The sequence below is a fragment of the Populus nigra genome, chromosome 7 (assembly GCF_951802175.1).
Source record: "Populus nigra chromosome 7, ddPopNigr1.1, whole genome shotgun sequence".
NCBI lineage: Eukaryota > Viridiplantae > Streptophyta > Magnoliopsida > Malpighiales > Salicaceae > Populus > Populus nigra.
In genome coordinates, this window is record NC_084858.1 from 4,288,497 (window position 1) to 4,314,753 (window position 26,257).

A 26,257-nucleotide genomic window follows, 5' to 3' on the forward strand; every position below is an offset into this window, starting at 1 on the left:
TGTGTATCTGTTTCTATTATCATTTGATTGAATTAAAATTTAATTTTGATAAATAAAGTTATTTAACACAATCAAATCAAAAGCTCATGTTGTAGCATTTAATATCTTGATATATATATATATATATATAGATTTATTATTAATGATTTTTTATTTTTATTTTATTTTTATTTTTTAATACATATATTCTTGATTTATTTGATTTTATATATACTTAAGTTTTTTTTATTTATACTTATAACTTTTTTATATACAAATATGTGTTGAAAACGCCTATACATTTAATTATTTATAAAAGCACGTCACATAGCTAGTCTAATATACATACGTTGTTGTTCCCCTCGTAGAGTAATATTCGTGGAATCATTATTAAATAGTTTTATTGTAATTAATTAGATTTAATAATCATCACAAATTTAAAACTTACATTTTTTACTCAATTCATTATGACTATTTAATTATTAAATCTATAATAACATATAAAAATATTAAATAAGATATTATTTTTGTAACTTATCTTTTTAAACATTTGGAAAACCATTAAGCGTGCTTTCATGGTTGTCGTCTGTGCAATTTTGGTTTTGTTTTGTTATGCAAAAGCATGTTTTTTAAGAAAGTTGGCCTCCCAATTAAGCTAAGTTTGTTTTTTGTATTTAAAAAATACTTTTAAAATTTTTGAAATTTTTTTATTTTAAATTAATATATTTTTAGTATTTTTAAATTATTTTGATGTGATGATATCAAAAATAATTTTTTTAAAATAAAAAAATTATTTTAATACCTTTTCAGATAAAAAAAACTTTAAAAAATAACCACAATTAATACACTGCAAGTCTTGTCAATTCAATGCCAGCCATGTTTGGTTATGAAGTGGAATCATTTTAATTTTTTTAAAAAAACACGTTTCTGAAAAAGGGTAATACTTCCAAAACTTGGCAACAATTAAAACACGCCCGTACCTATCAAGTTTATTGTTTTTTAATTGATTTTTGTTAATATAAAACTGAGAAAAATAATATCTTTTTCGGTACTACTTTGACGATTGTATAAATGATGAGACTCTAACGTACCTTCACTAGATAAATCTACATTTTTGGAGCAATATAATTAATTAATTAAATAACCAAGCAGAGACTAACAACAGTGACGATGACTAAATGGAGGCAAGATACTTTACGCCTCTTAATTGGCCAAAAAAGTGCTGTTTAATCACGACGAGGATTAAGAAGGAATGTGATCTTAATTAGTTACTCAATCATCAAGAACTTCTAGATTTTTCAATTCTTCTACTCCTGAAGAGAACCTCTTCATTCTTTTTTGGAGGTTAATGGACTTCAATTGTTTTTTCTTTTTCATTTTTTCCAACTCAATATCAAATTAACTTTTACCACTGCAAGCATAAATATTTTTGTTTATTTATTTATTTTTTCTGACGAGAATGTTGAAAAATAGTTTTAATTATTGGCGCACTCATTGGAGGCCGGGTGAAGCGGATGAAGCAAATTGACCCCATGGATGAAGCAATTACTTGCTGGGATATGGGAAAAGCTATCTTGCAAATTCATGATGAAAGCCAACTTATGACATACACACTGCATGGATTTACTGAAAATGATACGGAGGAGTGGATTAGTAGGAAGAAGCAGTGACTTACTTCTTTTGCTTCTTTTAAAGTGTGGTTTTTAATCCTTTCTATGGATCGAATGATTATTTGGAATGCGTGTGGTTTAGGGGCTAGAGATAAACAAAAATGTGTGAGAAATCTTGTTAGAAAGCGTAGTCTAGATGTCTTGGGTGTGTTGGAAATGAAAGTGGACAATATTAATAACTGTATTATTAATTCGACTTGGGATCGATGTTCTAGAGACTGGTGTGCAGTGCCTTCCTTAGGTCTTTCTAGGGGTATTTTATGCATATGAAATCCAGTCTTTTTTTGTGCTTCTAGTTGTTCAGTTGCTATAAATAGTTGTTCAGTTGCTATAAATGGGCGTATTTTACATCTTGAGGGTGTGTTTTCTTGTTCAAATTTGGATGCTTAGTGTCTTTTGTTTATACCCCAAATGATGGGTTGCTGAAGAAGGAGTTATGGGACTACCTTGTCAATTTTAAAGACATTGTTTCATGGATAAGAAATTCAAAAGAAAGAGGAAACCATAAACTTAGCCTTACCCGTGACTTTGTCTTGACTTGATAGGCATGGGTGTGTTTTATTTGTTGCCAAGTTTTGGAAGTATTACCCTTTTTTAGAAACGTGTTTCTTTTTTTTTAATTCTTTTCTGTTCCACTTCATATCCAAACAACGTGGCTGACATTGAATTGACATGACATGCAGTGTGTCACATACGTATTTAATCGTAAGGCCAACTTTCTTTCTTTCTTTTAAGTTGATTTTGATAGTTGGATAGTGATTTTTTTTAATTTGTTTTTTATTATAAAATATATTAAAATAATATTTTTAATTTTTTTAAAAAATTTATTTTTAATATCAATATAAAAAAATAATTAAAAAACACAAAAAAAATAATTTAAAGAAAAAACTAATTTGTTTAAATTTTTTTAGAATAAAAAAATAAATAAGCTATTATATTAAGACAAACAAGCAGAATATTTAAGTTTTGTTAGTAAAGAAATACGGAAAAAAATGTTCAAACCACTTTTAGTAAAACAATATGGTTTATTAATAATAAATAATAATATTTATGATTGGTAAGTTGTAATTTAAAAAAAAATAGATAGAAACAAATTTAAAAGCTATTTAACATTTAAATTTTAAAAATATTAAATTTTACTCTTACACAAAAATAAATGTTATGTTGTTATACTAACTTTACACCACAATTAATTATTCATACTATCTCGTACCAAGTTATTTTTTTAATTTAATTGAAAAAGATAGATAACCAATCTCATTTTGAACTCTGCTTTGAAATCTTCTAAAGGTCTTGAGGAAGATCTTGCATATGGCATAACTAGTAACAACCCTATACATATATGATTAAAATTTACATTTTACAGTAACAAATAGAATAAGAACTATTTAATTCAAGCTCAATAATTGATTCACCTTATCATCTAATAATGGAGTAACTTATTATTTTTTTGTTAACATCTTCGTCAATCTTTAACTAAGATGTTTTTTTTATTAATTAAGAAATAATCTTTTCAACTTGTCTATTAGTTAGTGCATTATTTCCCTTAGCCAAGTTATTAATCTTTGGCCCGTCCATTTAACAGGAAATTATTTCAATCAATCCAAAAATAATATTTTGATTCGCTCATCCATTCAACAAGATATTATTTTCATTAATCAAGAATTAATTTTTTGATATGCCCATTCGTCAGGGAATTATTCTACTTTTTTATTTCACAATTTTATACTAAAATTACAATGGAAATTGATTCCAAGAATTATGGAAATACGCTGATAGATTATTTCAAGGTGTTAAACACTTACACCCTCATTTGTATCACCAAAATTAATGAATCACTAACTGTTCATTTTTCATAAGAATCAATCTTATCTTCCATGTAAATTTCAATTTAAAATCAACAAATTCACATATTTTCCCAACTCAATTTTCCACCACAAGCTTTGCTAAATTTCAAGGGAATAAAATTCCTTTCTTAATTTTTTATGTTGTTGTTGTTGTTACAACACATCAATTCATCTAAATAAACATGTTCCCTTATTGTCAAGGCCAAGGTTCAACCCTCTCTGTTTTAGTAGTCTTGGTTGAAACTAATGGAGAGAGTATGGAAGAATCCTCTTTTTTTTTAAAAAAAATCTTATTCTTTCCCTCCATTTACATTTATAATCATGTTATTTAATATAATTTTAATTAATTGTATTAATTCTTCAATTGCTTTCCCATTTCTTCCTTTTGGCTGAAAATGTCCTCACACAAAAAGGAAATTTATTTCTTCTACATAAAAAAAAACCAATTACCCAATCTTATCACATGCTGAGAATAATCATTAAACATAAAAAATAACTTTAAAATAACTTCATTAAATAGAAATCAAAGCAACAAAGAGGTGAATGCAACATTATTTGTTAAGCATTCAAACTTTTTTTATGCTTATAAAGCATAAAACAAAACAAATAACAAAAACAACAAAAGTAGGCCATAAATGACCTATTTTTTGGTCTGCAATGAATACCTAGAACAACTATTTTCTCTTGGCTTTTGTTTGGAAAAAATTTCCCCTCATAAGCTTACAAAGCTTAAGAAAAATTTTATTTTTGCTCTTGGATCTCAACCCTTATATATCTTATTGATATTACTCTCCATTTTCTAGTCTTTTCTTGTTGTTTTCTTTCCTTCTTTTTTGTCCAACCCCTTCTTAATCTTGAAAAGGGTATTTATAGGGTTTTGGAAGGTTTTGAATCTTTTTCTAACGTCTTGATCTTGAGAGGAATACTGTGAACCCTTAATAAGGAGTCATTGAGGGGTCTTTGTGTGTGAACACACAAAAACCAAATCTTTTTTTGCATGATAGTTGCATTGTTAGAGTTGACTGAGTTACCCACTTTCGAGACTTCGTTGGGGCAATTCTAACATCATCATCACTTGAGACCACCTAAATTTGATAGAGGGGGTGCACATATTTCATTTGAATCCAATTTTGCTTAATTTGGAGGTCTGTAACTCCGCATTCATTCATTTAAAGGTGCCAACCTAATCAGCCATAAATCTGATTTGTTCAATTGGATCTCTAATTGACTATCAAACTTTTAATTTTCATCAATCTGCCCTCTGATTTCACCGATATCAATCCCTGAAGTCTTGCATGTCTTACAAGTTGGTCCTTAGTTTTGGATTTCTTCAATCAAGTCTCTGATTGCTCATCAAACTTCAAAATTTATGTAATTAAGCCTTTCATTTGATCAAATTAACTCTTAAAAATTACAATTCGATCTCCAGACTTTAATTTCTTCCAATTAAAGCCTAAATTGACTTAAAAAATCATTTTTTCCTTGTAATTAAGCCCTCAATAAATTCAATTAAACCTTGAAGAATTCTAATTGAGTCCTTAAATATAAAAATTTGAATTTTCCTCAAAATGAATTTTATTTGCTAGTAGAGCCTTTATTAGTCCAAAATACGTTGTCAAATTTTTCAATTTTGTATATTTTCATCTTCCTCAGCCTATTTGTGGCAATTTACTAGGCGTTCTGATATACACTTCTCACTTATATATATTTTTCAATTTTCTTGCAACATTTTTTCAATTTTGTTTTTGTATTTTGTTTTTTTGATTTTTTTAAAATTTTTTTATTTATGTGGGGCCCCAAAAATGAGTAACAATAATTATCATTACCAACATGCAAATGATCATTATCAAGATAGAGTTCAAACCTGGTTAGAGTCACGAGAGCAGATGTAACGTTTTGATTCGCACCAGTGTTTGGAAACCAATCCATAGAGTTAGAAGAGGAGACATTATTGACAGCAATTTTGGCATTTGGTTGCTATCCAAGCTGTGAAGCTGAGAATATTGAGGAGTTGTATGACTAAATGATAGGCAAAGTTGGCATTTGACATTATTCGTAAAAGAACAATTATTGAACCATTGTGAAAAGCCATTATTCCTTCTATTTTATTGCCAATTGCTCTGCCTCTAGTCACTGTTATAAGACCCCCAAAAACCATGAAAATCAGACTTGTTTTAGGTGCTGTTTCAATTCTTGTTGGAATGCTAGCTTCCATGAAATCATCCTTTTCCACAACTAAAATTAGACTATTGTTATACAAACCTGAGGACTGATGGTGTGTAATATTAATTGATAGTGGCTGAGCTAGCGTAGGCAGTAAGAAAGAGTGACAACTATGGGTTGGAGAGAGGTCTTGTGAAGGAACTCATTGGTAAGGAGATAACTATGAAGATCTGCATACAAAAAAGATCATGCCTTTGTCACAAGGTTTGTTACCAAGTCTTTAAACTCACCGCGAAGATCTAAAAACATAAACAAATTGAAATCCTCAAGAGAAATTGGCTAGCCAACAACTCCTAATTTATCAAATAATATTTTTGCCTTTTGTGTGTGTGTGTATGTGTAGAGGAACCGAATCATCACCTTGATGAAGATCTTGAAAAGATCCATGAAGTTGCATAATGCAAGAATTACATGGGGAAGCTAGGGCTTGATTAAGAGTATGAAAAATACAATGTGAGTTTTCGCAATTGACAACAAGATATAGTACATCCATTGAAAGATAAGAAAGTAGTGCACTTATAATAAGTTGATCCTTTTGCTTCCAACAAAAAAAAAGGATTAGTTTGAAGAGAATAACCATCAACAACAACCACATGAGAAGGAGGACACAACAAGGAGCCGTCAACAAAATGAAAAATACCTTGTCCAATAAGATACGGTTTCATCTGCATTTACCAAAAAGATATTGGTGTTTGGAAGGTTTAAAGAAATAACTTGCTGAGTATTAGATATGGGAACAATCATTGTAAATGAAGCCTAAATAGGGGGAGATTTATGGCAACAACAGTAGTAGGGGAAGATTTCAAAGTAGAGGAAAAAAAAGTCTGCATAATTAATCAAAAAAAATAACTACATGTTATTGAAAAAAGAACTTAAACAATCTTATAGAGTTTCATAACCTATAAATACCCATGCTTTGCATGTAAGCTCTCACGCCTCACCCAACAAACAATACCCAAGAAGGAAAAAAGAAAAGGAAAGAATTCAAGGTAGCAAGCCAAAGAAGAACCATGATTATTATAGAATGTATAACATGTATATATCAGAATAGGAAATTAATATAGGATTATTCTAATGTTGTAATCCCTATAGTTACTATAGTGTTCTGCTGCATATATATAAATAGGAAGGTTGGCTAAGACACAACCTAACACATTCTATTATTCTCAACTTGGTATCAGAGTCGCAAAACCCTAAAATAATTAACCTACTTTCCTCACAACCTCCCTTCTTTAATGGAACAGTCGCCACATACATCTTCTTCTTCTACAGCACCAGCAGTCTAGCCTTCTTCTCTAGCAGTGCATCCTTCTTCTTCTGCAGCGCCTCTTTTGCTGCCTCACCGCCTGGTTTCTCCTCTGTCATGGCTAGTGAACGCCTCCTCTTGCAACCCACGTCTGATGCAGCTGCTGTTTCTGCTGCTGCAATCATTACCTCCCTCTCTTACACTTATCAAGTCATCTCCCTCAAATTAACAAACACCAATTATTTATATTGGCGTATGCAGATGCTGCCATATCTCCTAGGCCAAGGAGTTTTTGGTTTTGTTGATGGCTCCAACACATGTCCATCTTCATATATTGTTTCTAGAGATGGTATCTCTCTTAAGGTAAATCTGTTTTTTCTTCTCTGGAAATAATAGGACCAACTCATTCTAAGTGCTCTTCTTTCCTCCCTATCTATAAAAGTTTTGCATCTTATTGTTGGCTGTCAATGCTCCTTATTGTTGATCTTATTGTTCTCAACTCATTCTAAGTTTTGCATCTTATTGTTGATGGCTCCAACACATGTCCACTCTTGAGCGAACTCTCGCTTCCACTTCCAACTCTCGTATTATGCAACTTCAAGACTCTCTTTAGGATCTTTGACAGGGTGATGAATCAATAACTCAATTTATGCAAAAAACTAAGGCCTTATTTGATGAAGTGGTCGCTGCTGGTCGGCCAGTTTCGCTTAAAGATTCAATTTATATGTGTTTTGTGGTCTTTGGGGAGAGTTTAAAGACTTAGTTACAAGTGTTATTACCAAGGCCGAACTTTTATCATATGCAGATCTTCACAGTCATCTCTGTCATGTCAGTTCCTCAAGCCTATTGGTCTCCTAGCACTTCTACCTCTGCCAATTTATGGCGTCGTCGACTAGGTCATCCTACTTCACGTATTTTTGAATTGTTAATCTTGAAAAATAAGATCATTTGTAACAATAAATCTTAATTTTCAATGTCAAAATTGTCCTTTAGAAAAATCATCGTGTTTGTCTTTAGGACCTACGGGTCACAAAACTTCTGCTCCGCTTGAATTAATTTTTAGTGATGTATGGGGCCCCGCTCCTCTCTTTTCTTCTGATGGCTATCGTTATTTTGTTATCTTTGTTGATGCTTATACTAAATATGTATGGTATTATCCTCTTGTTGCCATGTCTGATGTTTACTTTGTTTTTCATCAATTTCAGACTTTCATTGAACGTCAATTTTTATTAAAACTAAAATCTATTCAAACTGATTGGGGCAGTGAATAACAAAAATTATCCATATTTTTTCAGACCGTTGGTATTCATCATCATCTGATTTATCCCCACACTCATGAATAAAATGGCACAGTAGAGTGTCGTCATAGGCATATTGTGGAAATAGGTCTTACTCTTTTAGGGCACTGTAAAGCAGCTTTTTTATTTTGAAATTATGCTTTTGAAACCTCTGTTTATCTTATAAATTGCATGCCTACTCCTGTTCTTGCCCATTGCGCTCCGTTTGATTGTTTATTTTAATGGTCTCCTGATTATCATTTTTTGCGTACTTTTGAGTGTCTCTGTTTTCCCTTTCTGCGTCCATATAATAATCATAAATTGGATTTTTGTTCCTCTCCATGTGTGTTCTTTGGATATAGTTCCTCGCATCTTGGTTATCGATGTCTTGACATTGCATCTCACCGTATTTATATTTCCCGTCACGTCTGCTTCCATGAACATGTGTTTCCATTTGATAATTCTGAACAGATTAGAAAGGTCTTCACCACAACCCCCACCCCACCCGCTATTGTCACCCTCCCAAATTTGCTAAACCACCCACCACCACCAGCCACCCAAACAGCCCACAACACTCAGCTCTGCCACTCCAAACAGCCACCCGACCACAGCCTCCACCCATCTCTTGGCCATCACCCCATGCTTGTTTATCTTACCCTTATGATGCAAGTTTAGTTCGTCAATTGGTCTAATCTCCTCATGGTCTTCGGGCACTCTCTAGTCCCTCCTCTGCTTTGCCCTCCCTGCCTAGCATTCCTGCAGATTCGATCTCTAGTTACAGCCCCTCCTCTGCTGACAGTCTAGTGCTTGAGGCGACTTCTTCATCATCCTCTCTCGTTGGTCTACAACTTATGGTTGATTTATCTTCTTATCAGCTGCCACATGTCTCCTCACTGCCACCATCTTCCCCTTCATCTCCACCAGCACGCAACCGACATCCTATGACTCTGAGACCGCGGCAGCCAAAGACAGGAAATCTGGTTGCTTCCGCTGCTGCCACCTCTACCTTCACATGGGTACTGCATTCTCCCTCTTCTGAGCCTTTTGCATTCTCTGATGCTGACCGGTATGTAGTTTGGCATAATGCTATGTGTGATGAGATCGCCATTTTGCGCTCAAATCGCACTTGGTCCTTGGTTCCATTTCATCCTTCGATGAATATTGTTGGCAATATATGGGTATATCAGATCGAACATCGTGTTGATGGTAGTATTGAGTGCTTTAAAGCGCGCCTTGTTGCAAGAGGTTTTACCTAGCAAGAAGGCATTGATTACTCTGAAACCTTCAGTCCAGTTATTAAGCAGGCCACTGTCTGATTAGTTTTCTCTATCGCGGTTTCGCGAAATTAGAAGATTCATCAGCTTGATATTTATAATGCCTTCCTTAATGGTGTTCTTACTGAAGAGGTCTACATGAAACAGCCTCCAGGTTTTGTTGACTCTTCTCTTCCATCTCATGTGTGTAGATTGCACAAATCATTGTATGGTTTAAAACAGGCACCAAGAGCATGGTACACTCGTTTAAGTGATTTTTTGCTCTCCATTGGTTTCCGAGCTTCCAAGGTTGACACCTCTCTGTTTATCTTATCTGATGGTACTAATATCTTTTATCTCCTGGTGTATGTTGATGATATTCTACTTACGGGTAGCAACTCTGCTATGCTTCATCACCTTATACAGTTACTCAACTCTGAGTTCAAGCTTCGTGACTTAGGTATTGTTCACTACTTTCTGGGTATTGAAGTTTAGTATACCGGTATAGGTTTAATGCTACATCAACATAATATATTCTTGACATCCTCACCCGAGCTGGTATGACTTCCTGTAAACCCGTTGATACTCCAATCTCCCCTTCGAAAGTCACTTTCTTACCGGATCATTCATTCTCTGATCCTACATGATTTCATCAATCGTAGGTGCTCTTTAATATCTTACCTTCACTCGTTCAGATATATGTTTTGCTGTTAACAGAGTCTGTCAGTTTATGCATGCTCCTACAGATTCTCATTGGGCCGCTATTAAGCATATTCTATGTTATCTTAAAAGTACAACATCTTATGGCTTTCATATGACTCGAGGCTCCTCTTTTGCTCTACATGGCTTTACAGATGCAGACTAGGCTGGTAGTATTGATGATCACAAGTCTACGGGTGGCTATCTTGTCTTTTTTGTTAGACGTCGATTTCTTGGAAATCCAGCAAGCAACGCACGGTTGCTCGCTCCTCTACTGAGACTAAGTTAAAGCCCTTGCTGATGGTACCGCTGAAGTCATTTGGATTCAATACTTGTTAACAGATTTGCAGGTTCCCTCAGTCTCTGCTCCTACCATTTGGTGTGATAATTTTGGTGCTACCTATCTCTCAGCAAATCCTATCTTCCATGCTTGTACTAAGCATGTTGAAGTGGATTATCACTTTGTCCGTGACTGCGTTGCCAAGAAAGAGATTTAGATTCATTTTGTTTCCTCTCGGGATCAACTTGCCGATGTCTTCACTAAACCGTTTCCTGTTGCATCCTTTACTGCTTTTCGGTTCAAGCTTTGGGTTGATCCCCCACCCTCAGCTTGAGGTGGCATATTATAGAATGTATAGCATTTATATATACAGTGTTCTGCTGCATATATATAAATCGAAAGGTTGGCTAAGGCACAATCTAACACATTCTATCATTCTCAACAATGATGAAAGTTGCTAATTTGATAGCAGTTTTTATTCCCTTGGCTCTGGCTTCCTCATTTGTCACTGCCTATGACCCCAGCCCCCTCCAAGACTTCTGCGTAGCAATAGATGATGCTACTTCTGCTGGTACATTCAAGATTGTGATATTTCCGAATCACGAACTATTATATGTATTTCATTTTGAATTCGCATTCCAACTGATTACATTTTGCTTGTGTCTGCAGTTCTTGTTAATGGAAAATTGTGTAAGAATCCAAGCCTCGCCACTCCTGATGATTTCTCGTACTCGGGGCTTGATGTTCCTGGAAACATATCAAATCAACTTGGAGCACGTGTTAATATCATTACAGCCGATCTGATGCCTGGGCTTAACACTCTTGGCGTATCTTTAGCACGGATAGACTTGGCGCCAAACGGTGGCCTAAACCCTCCACATTATCACCCCAGAGGATCGGAGGTTCTGCTGGTTTTGGAAGGCACTCTTTATGCTGGCTTTGTCACCTCAAATCCTGATCATCGTCTCTTTACCAAAATCCTAAAACCAGGAGATCTCTTTGTCTTCCCATTCGGCCTCATTCACTTTCAATTGAATATTGGAAAGACTCCTGCCGTTGCTATTGCTGCACTAACAAGCCAAAATCCAGGAGTAATCACAGTAGCAAATGCAATCTTTGGAGCCAGTTGGCCTCTTTATCCTGAAGTTCTCACCACAGGATTCCATTTGGATAAAAAACTTGTGGAGGATCTCCAGAGTCAAGAATGGGTGAACCCTACATAAGTACTTTCTAAATTTCCCATATTCGCATAGTTGATATGCGATAATAAAGAAGTGCTTTATTTCTTCCCCCTTTTAGAGTAATGCCGTTACCGTAATTGTTGGGTGACAAGGAAGTGGTTGTGTCCCTTGTCTATGTGTTTTTTTGATACGTTCTCCACCTGTTTTGTTGCTGAAGGGTTTATGCTCTTCAGTTGAGGTTTCCCTTTTGGATTATCCACGTCCGCTCTGTATTTTGAATAACTTAAGATGGCAAGCTGCCAACTTCTTTTCATCATGTACCAAGTTTATGTCCTGTTTGATTGTATCAAAAGTTTTTTAATCTACGTACGTACCTTGGCTTACCAAAAAAAGAAAAGGTATCAAAAGTTTTTTTCCAAAGTAATCAAGAGTCAAAATCTAGACCAATATTGGAAATGATTTCATGGTGGCTGAGATATTGGATGCTCGCTAATTTGGTGCTTTAGCTAGTAATATTTCATGGTATGTATCATTCGAAGGCAGACTAATATTGGCAGTCGTCCATTCTCCACGGGGATTTTTCTTCTTTGGACTCGATACTGTTAAGGAGTTTGTTTCTCTCAGTCTGCATATTTAGCCAGTTCTCTGGATTATTCATCCAAGTAATGACATTAACATAGTTAAATTCCATAATAATATATTTGTGATGCAAGAAAGAGTTAGAGGCTGAGGTATCAATAGCTTTGATAAGATCTCAATAGCTTTGAGAACAACTTGTGGCTCGACTTCATTGGATTCTAAAATTCCAACCGACAACAAGAAGATATCAAGAATAATTTTATAATGATTTCGCAAAACACCACCCATATCTAAAAGACCAGGCTTTTCCAGTGAAGATCCATCCACATTCCATTTGAAGCTATTAGCATTAGAGGTAGTGGCGGAGCCAGGGGAGGCTGACAAGGGCCCGGGCTCCTGCAAGGAAATTTTTCCCAGCCTCTCCCTTTGTAAAATAATTCAAATTTTACTCTTTTTAAAATAATTCTTTTAATTTGGCCCTCTTTACTTTTTTTTCTTCTTGCTTCGCCCCTGATTAGGGGTAGACCATATGACAACCAAACTAGGTTTTTGGAGATTAGTCTATATAAGTAGTCTCTTTGCTGATGTTAATATATTTGAAGCCGAATAAGGAAACTAAGAATCTATAGCCTTCAGCCACAAGCAGAGTCTAGTAATAATAAGAAAGAATAGCATGTCATAGTTCGGGGTCTTCTGCTCAAAGATTACATCATTAAAGAGAAGCCAAATGGACCATGAAACTTAGAAAAACATCAACCATGCCTTTTTTATTGGAACTTGTCATTGACCAAAGAATCCTGCTAAGAAAAAAGGGTTGAGAATCTATTTAGGCAACAACACGTTGACCCCCACCAGCTTTAATCTGATCTCTAGAGAACAGAATTTCTAGAGCAGCCAAGGAGGAAGACTGAAGCTTTAGAAAATCCAGATTACAACAAGAGGCTCTAGGTCTACCATCATGAGAATAGAGCTTATTAAAGAAATTTAACACGACTTTCTTCACATCAGAAGGTTTTGTTAGAGTCGTTCCATCAACATCTAAGGAGAAAATTTGATTCTTTTTTTTGTCTTCTTGTGGTAGAGATATTAAAAAAATAAGTATTTCTATCTTCAAACTTACACCACTAAACTCTTGATTTCTGATTGATTGCAGGTAGACTCTTACACTTTGTATAAATTTCTAAGACTAAAGGCAATGGTGTTGTTTCTATTTAATTCATCCACTCATAAGTCTCTGCTTTCTTTTTGGGAATCTAGGGAATCCACTGCAAGTTTTAGAGCTTTCTTTTTGGGAATCTAGGGAATCCACTTCAAGTTTTAGAGCTTTGATTTTACTAATAATGTTACCCACCACATTTTTACCTCACTGCATGCAACTCTCTTTCAATAACCTCAATGTCGAAGCCACATTATTTTTACCAAAGTTAGTAATTAAAGCTGCATTCTAGAAGACCTATAGCCCCTTCCTGAAATCAAATAAGAGCCACCAATAATTCATGAACCGGAAAGGCTTTGGACCCTAGTTCGTAGAGTCTAATAATAGATGAATTGGTTTGTGATCTAAGGTATACTTTCGAAGTCCATACAGAGTAAAAGATGGGAAAAGCTGAAGCCAATCAGTCAACATAAATATTCTATCAATACGGTTTGATGCATTACCTCTAGACCAAGTAAACTTCTTCCTGTTTTATGGCAATTCAACAAGCTCGAAATAGTCAATACAATTCTTAAAGCTTGTCATGGAAGATGAGATTCGAAAGCCACCTTTTCTATCTGAGGGGAAGATAATTTCATTGAAGTCACATGTAAGACACTATGGTTTGCCGACAATGTCTTTAAAATTGACAAGATAGTCCCATAACTTCTTCTTCAGCAACCCATCATTTGGGGTATAAACAAAAGACACTAAGCATCCAAATTTGAACAAGAAAACACACCCTCAAGATGTAAAATACGCCCATTTATAGCAACTGAACAACTATTTATAGCAACTGAACAACTAGAAGCACAAAAAAAGACTGGATTTCATATGCATAAAATACCCCTAGAAAGACCTAAGGAAGGCACTGCACACCAGTCTCTAGAACATCGATCCCAAGTCGAATTAATAATACAGTTATTAATATTGTCCACTTTCATTTCCAACACACCCAAGACATCTAGACTACGCTTTCTAACAAGATTTCTCACACATTTTTGTTTATCTCTAGCCCCTAAACCACACGCATTCCAAATAATCATTCAATCCATAGAAAGGATTAAAAACCACACTTTAAAAGAAGCAAAAGAAGTAAGTCACTGCTTCTTCCTACTAATCCACTCCTCCGTATCATTTTCAGTAAATCCATGCAGTGTGTATGTCATAAGTTGGCTTTCATCATGAATTTGCAAGATAGCTTTTCCCATATCCCAGCAAGTAATTGCTTCATCCATGGGGTCAATTTGCTTCATCCGCTTCACCCGGCCTCCAATGAGTGCGCCAATAATTAAAACTATTTTTCAACATTCTCGTCAGAAAAAATAAATAAATAAACAAAAATATTTATGCTTGCAGTGGTAAAAGTTAATTTGATATTGAGTTGGAAAAAATGAAAAAGAAAAAACAATTGAAGTCCATTAACCTCCAAAAAAGAATGAAGAGGTTCTCTTCAGGAGTAGAAGAATTGAAAAATCTAGAAGTTCTTGATGATTGAGTAACTAATTAAGATCACATTCCTTCTTAATCCTCGTCGTGATTAAACAGCACTTTTTTGGCCAATTAAGAGGCGTAAAGTATCTTGCCTCCATTTAGTCATCGTCACTGTTGTTAGTCTCTGCTTGGTTATTTAATTAATTAATTATATTGCTCCAAAAATGTAGATTTATCTAGTGAAGGTACGTTAGAGTCTCATCATTTATACAATCGTCAAAGTAGTACCGAAAAAGATATTATTTTTCTCAGTTTTATATTAACAAAAATCAATTAAAAAACAATAAACTTGATAGGTACGGGCGTGTTTTAATTGTTGCCAAGTTTTGGAAGTATTACCCTTTTTCAGAAACGTGTTTTTTTAAAAAAATTAAAATGATTCCACTTCATAACCAAACATGGCTGGCATTGAATTGACAAGACTTGCAGTGTATTAATTGTGGTTATTTTTTAAAGTTTTTTTTTATTTGAAAAGGTATTAAAATAATTTTTTTATTTTAAAAAAATTATTTTTGATATCATCACATCAAAATAATTTAAAAATACTAAAAATATATTAATTTAAAATAAAAAAATTTCAAAAATTTTAAAAGTATTTTTTAAATACAAAAAACAAACTTAGCTTAATTGGGAGGCCAACTTTCTTAAAAAACATGCTTTTGCATAACAAAACAAAACCAAAATTGCACAGACGACAACCATGAAAGCACGCTTAATGGTTTTCCAAATGTTTAAAAAGATAAGTTACAAAAATAATATCTTATTTAATATTTTTATATGTTATTATAGATTTAATAATTAAATAGTCATAATGAATTGAGTAAAAAATGTAAGTTTTAAATTTGTGATGATTATTAAATCTAATTAATTACAATAAAACTATTTAATAATGATTCCACGAATATTACTCTACGAGGGGAACAACAACGTATGTATATTAGACTAGCTATGTGACGTGCTTTTATAAATAATTAAATGTATAGGCGTTTTCAACACATATTTGTATATAAAAAAGTTATAAGTATAAATAAAAAAAACTTAAGTATATATAAAATCAAATAAATCAAGAATATATGTATTAAAAAATAAAAATAAAATAAAAATAAAAAATCATTAATAATAAATCTATATATATATATATATATATATCAAGATATTAGATGCTACAACATGAGCTTTTGATTTGATTGTGTTAAATAACTTTATTTATTAAAATTAAATTTTAATTCAATCAAATGATAATAGAAACAGATACACATAAAATTAATTAAATAAAAAAAAATATTATATAAGGTTATACATATTAGAAATATTATCCAAAAATAAATATTTTTAATTTATATAAAACATTAAAAAAATTATATGAATTAGAATCTTTTCAAAAATTAAATGCATACAAAATAACTAAAAAATAATTGTCATTTCAAAAAGGCTATATAAACAAAATAAAAGAGAGAAGGATATATTAATTTCAATATAAAATAATAATTTTGAAAAAATCAATATATAAAAAAAATCAATTTTTTTTTAAGAAAAGATCAGGTGATGTTGGGCTTGACCTATTTTGTTAGGGCCTGCGCACTTAAACCTTTAATATATTTCTTATAGCACATGAGGTGGACGACTCATATTTTTTGAAAAAAATAAAATAAATTGGGCCTTAAGGTTTATTTACTTAAAATCTATTTTTGAACTTATTTTTAACCTAAAACACCTAGAAAATACACTAAAAACCTTGACAAACCCATACATAACATTAAAAAAAAAAACTCAAAAATCCATCATAAAACTTGAAACTAATTCAAAATAAAAAAAATTCTTGAGTTCATATCTGTTATTTTTTACGCACTTTTAAGGTAAAAAAACATATAATATGAACTTCTCTCAACAAATTGAACTATTTGACACAGAGATCAATTGTTTTGGTTGCTAGCTAAAATCAGTGCCAACAATATTTTTCTCTCTTTACTGCCAGAATTTGACGACCTCTCTCTAACCATGGATCGAAAAACAATACAAATAAACATTTTTACCAAAAGTGATTAATTAAAAAAAAATATGGAAGGACCTAAACTGTATAAACTGCATTATTTTTAAAGTTTGAGGAACTAAGTGTATTTGTTGCTAAATTTCTTACACACCATCCAATTTTGGAGCCTTTTTTATTGCGATCCATCTTCTTCTAATTCCATCATTGCCTGAGAAATCAAAAGTAATTGGTCTTTAAATAGGATCAAATCATCCAAAATAAAATTTGAGGAACAAAATGAATAGCAGGTCAACAATATTTTGTGAGTGTGTGAACAGTGTTATTCACAGTGAAAAACACATACCCTTTAATGTTTTGCTAGATCGATGACTCGTGGTGCGTCGTGGGTCAGTAAAAAAAAATTAAGCACACAAAAGAGATGCTTAGACAACGATATTATTTATAAAGAAGTAAGAAAATCTGATACTTAAGTCATTAACTCGATTGAATCTAATAAGACTGGATAGTCTAATAATTTGATTTAAACTACAGGCAACAATAATAGATGAACTGTAAAAAAACATTTGGCAACAATCAATCAAAAAAAATGAGCTTGCTGAAACGGTTTAAAACCAACCAAAATAGGAAAAACAATTTACTCAAAAGAACCATTAAAAAAAACATTTGTATTTGTCAATTTTCCAGTAGTAGAGCCATTGATATTATACCTAGAAGGAAAAGGAAAAAGAAAAAAAAGATCGGTGGCAACCCACTATCACTCAATTGTAGACATCGTCCATCACAAAAAAAAACTTACAAAAATGATTCAAATCCAACCAAAAATTCTGGAAAATAACATAAGAAGAAGTCACATGGATCGCTGCAGCAACATCTCGGAAAACCAAACCAAATCAAATAAAACAAAATGAAGAGAGCATCCGTCTATATTTAATAAATCATTCTATTTAATTTAAGAATAAAATTTCTTTTTAAAAAAAACTTAACAAAGAATAACAAATAAAAGGACCTGAGGTAACCCAATTAAATAAAAAAATAATAAAATCAAGGTCATAGAAAGCATGAAAAAAAACTGAGCTCAATTTTCAATTAAATAAATACTAAAAGATAAAATAAAATAAAAACATTAGCTAAAAAAATGATAAAAAAAAGCTAAAACAATCCTTCGCAAACATTATGAAGTTAGGTTAATTTTCAAAGTTTGCACCTGTAAAATCTTATACACAGGCTCAAATCTAAATTAATTATTATTGAAAAATTAGATCAGGGAAAAAAATATCACTCTTGAAAATTTGTCAGAGTGAAAAAAATTTAATACATATAATAATAGTTCCAATAATAAATATTTTACAATAAATGAGGTTCTGGGCACTTACAGTTTTATCTTTATTGTTGTCTCTATTACTAGGAGTCTCATCGGATACTCCACAATGCGGATCGCTAGCTGGGAATGCCACAAGCGAAAACGACCTGTGCTGTAGCAGTGCTGGTTACTGCGGTTCAACAGATGCTTACTGTTGTGCAGGCTGTCAAAGCCAATGCCGTAACTGCATCATCACAGAATCGATGTTCGAAGAGATGCTACCGAATAGAAACGATGACCGCTGTCCTGGAAAGGGATTCTATACGTATGTCGCTTTTATTAATGCCAGTAAAGCCTACCCTGAATTTGGCATGACTGGCGATGATAACACTAGAAAGAGAGAGCTTGCTGCTTTCTTCGGCCAAACCTCTCAAGAAACTAGTGGTAATTTATGGCATATTCATTAATTTTTGGCATCACATCACCTCACATTTGATTTGATCAGTTGACTAATTGTTTGCGGTTAACACGGTCGATGTATAGGACGGTGGATAATTGGAGAGGATATTGCTCCATTTACATGGGGATATTGCTTTGTTAACGAGGGGAACCCTAAATCTCATTAGTGTGATCCAAATACAAATTCTGTTTATCCATGTGTAGCCGACAAGCATTATTATGGCCGAGGTCCTCTCCAACTTAGGTGGTGAGTACAATATACTTGGGTACAATTTATTTATTCCCCCCCCCCCCCCTAATTTCTATTGTGGCTCCGCCACTTATACCTACTTATACCTAGTGTTAAAAAATTAAGCTTGAATCAATTAGTAATTAATAAAAAAAATTAAACTTGTTAAGTTATTATATTAAAATTATAATATAAAAAATAGTTTGAAATAAAAGGATTAAGGGGGCAATTGCCCTCTTAATTCCTATTGTGGCTCCGCCACTTATACCTAGTGTTGTCCCATAATAATTTACCTAACATGCTTTTTTAAGTATTTTCTTAGGTTCACCGTAGCAATAATTTACCTAACATGCTTTTTTAAGTATTTTCTTAGGTTCACCGTAGCTATCTAATGGATCAACATATTGAACGATAAAATTAAAAAATAATCCCAATTATACAAATGAATTTAAAAATATCAATTAAAAATTAAATTGAAATACAAAATAAATTTAATATTTAATTGAAGGGTAAAATTAAAAAGAAAAATCAATTTAGTAAAAGAACAAAAAAAAGAATAAGGATAAAAATAGATATAAAAATTAAAAAAGAATAATAGTTTTTTAAAAGAGGCAAGAAAAAAAATAGAAATCAAAACAATAATGATTAAATTGAAAAATATAATACAATCAAGTTGAATTGAATGATGAAATTAAAAAAAATAAATCTTTTTATAAAAGTTATGAAAAAAAGATTAGAAGTCAAAAGAATGAGGATCAAATTGAAAAAAAATATAATATTTAGTAATTTGAAATTGAAGGATGAAATTAAAAACAAATAAAACTTTTATAAAATATTTTAAAAAACATTTTGTAAAAGAAAAAGAAGAAAAGGCTCAATGACAACACATGCTGCAACATAAATATTTTTAAAAAAACATTCTACAGTCATTTCTACCTAAATTTAATATATTCTTCTCTATATTAAAGATTTCATTTCACTTCTATTTACAAATTTGATTTTTCCGTTCTTGTTTACTAACAAAACTTAAACATCCTGCTTGTTTGTCTTAATATAATAGCCTATTTATTTTTTTATTTTAAAAAATTTAAAGAAATTAATTTTTTTATATTTTTAAATTATTTTGTTGTATTGATATTAAAAATAAATTATTTTAAAAAATTAAAAATATTATTTTATAATAAAAAATAAATTAAAAAAATCACTATCCAACTATCAAAATCAACTTAAAAGAAAGAAAGAAAGTTGGCCTTACGATTAAATACGTATGTGACACACTGCATGTCATGTCAATTCAATGGCAGCCACGTTGTTTGGATATGAAGTGGAACAGAAAAGAATTAAAAAAAAAGAAACACGTTTCTAAAAATTAAAGGGTAATATTTCCAAAACTTGGCACCAAATAAAACACACCCATGCCTATCAAGTCAGGACAAAGTCACGGGTAATGCTAAGTTTATGGTTTCCTCTTTCTTTTGAATTTCCTCTTTCTTTTGAAACAACAAGGCCCCAGGAATAAAAAAATTATTTTTTTAAAAAACACGTTTTTAAAAAAGGTTAACACTTCCAAAACTTGGCAAGAAATAAAACACACCCATGCCTATCAAGTCAAGACAAAGTCACGGGTAAGGCTAAGTTTATGGTTTACTCTTTCTTTTGAATTTCTTATCCATGAAACAACAAGAACCAGGAGCACGGGTGGGAAAGGTTTTTTAAAAACTTTTCTTTATTATTTTTTACTTTGCCTTATGCATTCTTTACGTGGATGCACCATTCATCACGATAGCATGTATTCAACACCACAAATTATTTGGTTTTTCCTCTAGCGTTTTTTTAAGAAATTAAACCTCTAGCGTTCTTTTAAGAAATTAACTTTATATTTAAACAAATTATTTAGATATATTTTTTAAAAAAACTTATTTAAAAATAACATTTATCATACTTGTCACACCCGAACATCGCGACGACCTTAAAAATTTATCTCAATATAGAAAAAGAACAGATATCTGGCATCTTATTTTTCTAGGGGAAAAGATCTTCTCCAAGGAGTCGCCACCTAGTATTATGGTCACTAGAAACCCTAACTGGTCAACAGAGATTCTATGGTGCGGGATTGGTTACGCAAAAGGGAAGATGTTGTCACCCCTTAAGCGTCCTACCTAAGGTAAGCTGCATTGCTAATTTTTTCTAAAATTGCTAAGAATTTGTTCTCCTTTTTCTCTTTTTTATTCTTCCTTTCATGTTTCTGACTCTGGCGTCAGTGAACAATTCCTACGAATATTTCCAACTTTTGCGTTGGCAAATATCGTACAAATTCAAAAAATGCGATACTCCTGACACTGGCGTCAGTGAATATTTTCGCAAAAAATGAATTTGACGAAGAAATTTTCTATGTCATTTTTTTTCTTGTTTATCCTTTATTATTATTTTTTCTTTTTAGATGGAAGTAAAAAAAAACATTGCATATCATATTTACGTTTAACAGTAATAGTCCATAGATTGAGCACATCTATAAAAAATACAAACACAAAGAAAAAAAATAAAACAAAGTGTGAGGGGTCACAAATAAATCAATGAAGGCTCCAAATATTTTTGGAATTTTCTGTTATCGAAAAGGGGTTCGTTTGGTCAAATATCAAATTAAAATAGGAATAAAAATTATGGCCAAGGCATAAGGGGGTGTTTTGCCAAGCACACCCTTAGCAAACACAGTTTGGGTCGGCTAGGCCTAAAACCCAGACCCGACCCCCTCTTTTTTTCCTTTTGGATTGGATCTAGCATAGCCATGCATGAAAGGTTCACGCATGCATGCAACAATAACCATTCAATTATTTTAGCAAGGAAAGAAGGAAACTTACCTAGGCGTGTGGCTGCTGGAGGTGAAGTCGAGGGAGACTGGGCTAAAAACAGGGGTTGAGGGCGGCGGCGGCTAGTATAGAGTTCGCCGCCCCCTTACTTTTTTATGTTTCTCTCTTTTAGGGCTTTTGGTAATGGCCTCCTCTTGGGGTCTCTTTTTTAGGGTTTCTCTCTAATTGTCCTCCTCCTTTTTCTTTTTTTCATACCCTGAGATCTTTATTTATAGTGCCAGAGTCCCTTAGCGTGTGAGAAATCAAGTTTCAATCAAACTCATTCTCTTCTTTGAACTTTGAATTTAATTAAGAATCAAATTTGAAAGTGGATAACTATCATTATCTTGAAGATAGGAATTATCTTGAAGATAAAGATAGAATGACAAAAGCACATTGTAGTCCTTAATTTTCACAAAAGTTGACAAATCACACTTTTCATCGAAATAAATCTCTGATATTTTAATTTTTCATTTTAAACCCTATAAAAATTAAATTAAAAGGCAAAGGGCCAAAATTGGGTTATGACAGTTGCCCCCTCTTTATAATATTTACGACGCAAAGATATTGAAAAATTTCATTTCTTTAGCTTTGTGTAGTAAATTTATAAAGAAAAGTAGATACGAAAAGAATTTTTTTTTTTTAGAGTCCTGAAAACTTCAAAAATAGTAGATTGACATATGACTTTTACAGAGAGAACAAGACATTTAGAAGATGACCCACTTTTCTTTCTTTTTTTTATCAAATTGTTTTGGACAACCTGCCCGATGATAAAACAAATGCGAAGAATTTCGCGAGTGGTCTAATTGTTCCAGGCAACCTGCCCGATGATTGAAAAATACGAGGATTTTTCAGAAGTGGTCACATTGTAATGGGTTACCTGCCCAGTGGAAAAATACGAGGATTTTTCATGATGGTATATTGTAATGGGTTACCTACCCAGATGGTCATATTGTAATGGGTTACCTGCCCAGTGGAAAAATACGAGGATTTTTCAGAATGGTATATTGTAATGGGTTACCTGCCCAGATGGTCACATTGTAATGGGTTACCTGCCCAGTAGAAAAATACAAAGATTTTTCAGGATGGTGTAATGGGTTACCTACCCAGATGGTCACATTGTAATGGGTTACCTCTCCAGATGGTCACATTGTAATGGGTTACCTGCCCAGTGGAAAAATACAAGGTTTTTTTTTAAGAAGACAAGATAAGGTTCCAAGGCGCACTATTCAATAGATGGAAGCTCGAAGGAAATGAGGGCTCGAAGGCGAGCCCAAAAGGAAATGAAGGCTCGTAGGCGCACTTAAAAGGAGGTAGGGTAGGAAACACACTACCTTTAATGGTCGAGGGCTCGAAGGCGCACTCGAAAAGAAATGAGATGAGGGCTCGAAGGCGCACTCAAAAGGAGATATGGTAGGAAACGCACTACCTTGGATGGTCGAGGGCTCGAAGGCGCACTCGAAAAGAAATGAGATGAGGGCTCGAAGGCGCACTTAAAAGGAGGTAGGATAGGAAATGCACTATGAGGGCTCGAAGGCGCACTTAAAAGAAGGTAGGATAGGAAATGCACTACCTTTGATGGTCGAGGGCTCGAAGGCGCGCTCGAAAAGAAATGAGGTGAGGGCTCAAAGGCGCACTAAAAAAGGAGGTAGGATAGGCAATGCACTACCTTAGGAATGGAAGATGAAAGGTGGTGGAAAAATACAGAGATTTTTCAGGTGGCCTAATTTTCATGGGCGGCCTACCCAAGTTGAAAAAATTCTCAAAAGTGAAAATTTTTCAGAAGTAATTTCAATGTTCGCTATTTCAAGTTGGCCTTCCACTTGATAGATTCTGTTTAGAATTTTGCTCTAATGAAATTTGCAAAAAATCATTATCCAATGTCTCAAAGTTTAGATGATATGCATCTTTACCTGATTTGAAATATAGGCCCCCCCATGTCTTCTTAATCTTCTTGTTGATTGATGAAGACTTGCTACCTCTGATTTGGGTCATCTTTGTTATTTGGCTCTCTAGCCCACTCGAGTTAGCCCATGTAAGTCTATTTCCAGATTTGTTTGAACAACTTAGCATTTGTGGTGCCCATCGTGACCCACTTGCTTGCTAGAGATTTTCTATCTCGTCAAGTAATTTGAGAAGATCATTCAGTACTCCTCGTCTCACTGCTAAAAACATTTAGTGTCACTAGTTGAAAGGATCAAGTTGTCTTTCATAAACCAAAATGCCCCCTTGTCTTGTTGAAGGAAATTACCATCTCTTTTTCTAGAATTTTCCTTCTGAACACAATGTCCCCTTGTATTGGTCATTGCCTCTAAGTGTGCTCTGTCAGCGACATTAGACAAATAATAGTTTTAAGAGGCCATTTTCTCATTTCTATCCTTTTTCAGTTTGTTGAAGAAGTATGGGTTTAGAATGAATCTTGAAATACTGATCTTGTATTTTTGAAAACAAAAATTATTTCGATGGGAGTCTAAAACAATTTGCTTTTGAAATCTTGCAACTCCTTGGTTATTTTCTTTCTTGGAAAAGAGATTATTTGCTCTTGTGTTTGGCAATGATGTCTTCGGTGAAAATATGTTATGAGATGACCTTTTGTTTCAACGTGAAGGGCTCGAGAAAAAGCTTGAGGTTTTGTATGAGAAAAACTTGTCTCTTTTGAACATTTATTTTTATCAGCATGAATAATAATGAATAGTTTATTCTTGATGTCATGAATCTTATGAAAAAGTATTCTTTGCATTTTAAGAGCATTGTTTATTATTCAAGGATGCTTGCTTGCTTGATTAGAAAGGACTTCTACAGGCACGTAATGTAGGTTGTGGTTTTTAGCCATGAAAGAAAAGGATTTATAAGGCTCAAAGAGTGTTTTAGGGTTTCAAAGACTGAAGATCACTATCAATAGTTTGACTCTTGACATCATTCATATTTTCTTTTGCCGCTCTTCTTTGATTTGCCCTTTTTCTTTTTTCTTTTTTCTTTTTCATTGCTTTACTAGAGCATACTCACTTTATCTTGGTTATTACTTTTTCTTGTGATTTGGGCATGCCTCCTAGCACTTGAGTTTCTTGGGCTCTTTTGCCTTTTGGTTTTCTCACGACTTTATCATTTTTCTTGATCATTGAAATTTCACTTGCCCCTAGTGTGGGGTGTGATCTTAGTTGGGAATTTTTTTCATGAAAGAAAAATTATTCAGACTCAAAAAGGGATCGCAAAGGATGTACTTATTTCAGAACGTGAAAGGAATAACAAAGATGGTCTTTCCTCATTTCAAGCGCAAGCAGCTATGATCAATAAACTTTGACCTCATCTAGTATGATGGTTTAGTCTTTGCAAAGATGCATTTCATGAGTTATGAGTAACAAATTCACTACATACCATTATTCATACATTTAAAAACTGTTGCGATGTCGCGGTCGCACAAATTAATTACCCTAGCTTAAAACACACAAGATAATATAGAGCAAGAAAGGGGTCGATCCCACGAGGAAGTTTCAAGTCAGATTTGTATGTTGTACGTTATGTAATTGGGGGGATTTGGTTTGTGATTATCTAAACTATGGCAGCAAATAAACTAGCAAACAAAATCAATTAAAACCGAAACTTATCAAGAAAACAAACATTGGTCGCAAGCACACATCCACCAACGGAAATTAGAACCGATCCTTCAAACAAAAATTACAGTTTATGTTCTGAAATTTTATCTTTTCTTAACGTTGATTAATTAACGGATCCGCCGTATAACTAATCCTAGCCAACAAACAATCAAATTGTCCGCACTAATGATTCAATTTAATGGTAGCTTTAAGAACTAGATAATTTCATCAAGATTAACATACAAGCTGTCCGCAGCTTGTGTCACTTTGTTCAAATATTCTCCCTAGGTTCAATAACGTAGTTCCGCCATAATTATCAAACTTAGTTGCTTCACAAGTTCATATATCACAACTCTGGTTTTGATATTAAACTTAGCAATAGATTGTTCACAACAATAACTTAGAGTTCGCTCTAGCAATCATCAACAACAATCATAAGAAATATGCATAGGAAAACAATCATACTCATTCATAACATAAACTGAAAATAGAAGGAAGAATAAATCTCACCGTTCTTGAAATCCGAAGGTTTGTTGTGTCCTTGCAACCAAGAAAAGAGCTTAGCCTTGCATAACTATTGAACAACTACTTCTAAAGAATGAAAAGAGCATGATTTTTGGGTTTGTAGAGGAGAGAATTTGTGTTTATTCTCTGCAGGCTGCTGCCTCCTTCTGCTCTCCCTCTTTTTTGCTGGTTGCTGCCCCTTCTCTCTTTCTTTTTATATGCTAAGAAACCCTAGTCTCTATTTTACACAATAGTCCTTCCTTAAGTTGACAGTTTACATTTAAGTACTTCACTAACTATTTTTCCTAAAAAGGAAAAATAGCCTTGCATGAAATCTTCAAACTCTGACTTAGAAGAGCTAAATTGCTGATATAAAAACTTGGATGTTGGTTTAGATGCTTCGGAATGGAATT

At 33.2% G+C, this 26,257-nt stretch overlaps 2 protein-coding genes across 2 annotated transcripts; both read left to right on the plus strand.

Moving 5' to 3' along the window:
• The first annotated feature begins 10,886 nt into the window (after positions 1-10,886).
• Positions 10,887-12,020, plus strand: LOC133698324 (germin-like protein subfamily 1 member 16). Its single transcript, XM_062121205.1, has 2 exons — positions 10,887-11,045; positions 11,144-12,020. Exons 1-2 carry the CDS (start codon positions 10,919-10,921, stop codon positions 11,695-11,697), a joined length of 681 nt encoding a protein of 226 aa, XP_061977189.1. The 5' UTR covers positions 10,887-10,918; the 3' UTR covers positions 11,698-12,020.
• Positions 12,021-18,266: 6,246 nt separating this feature from the next.
• Positions 18,267-18,923, plus strand: LOC133699398 (endochitinase WIN8-like). Its single transcript, XM_062122628.1, has 3 exons — positions 18,267-18,657; positions 18,757-18,809; positions 18,840-18,923. Exons 1-3 carry the CDS (start codon positions 18,267-18,269, stop codon positions 18,921-18,923), a joined length of 528 nt encoding a protein of 175 aa, XP_061978612.1.
• Positions 18,924-26,257: the final 7,334 nt, after the last annotated feature.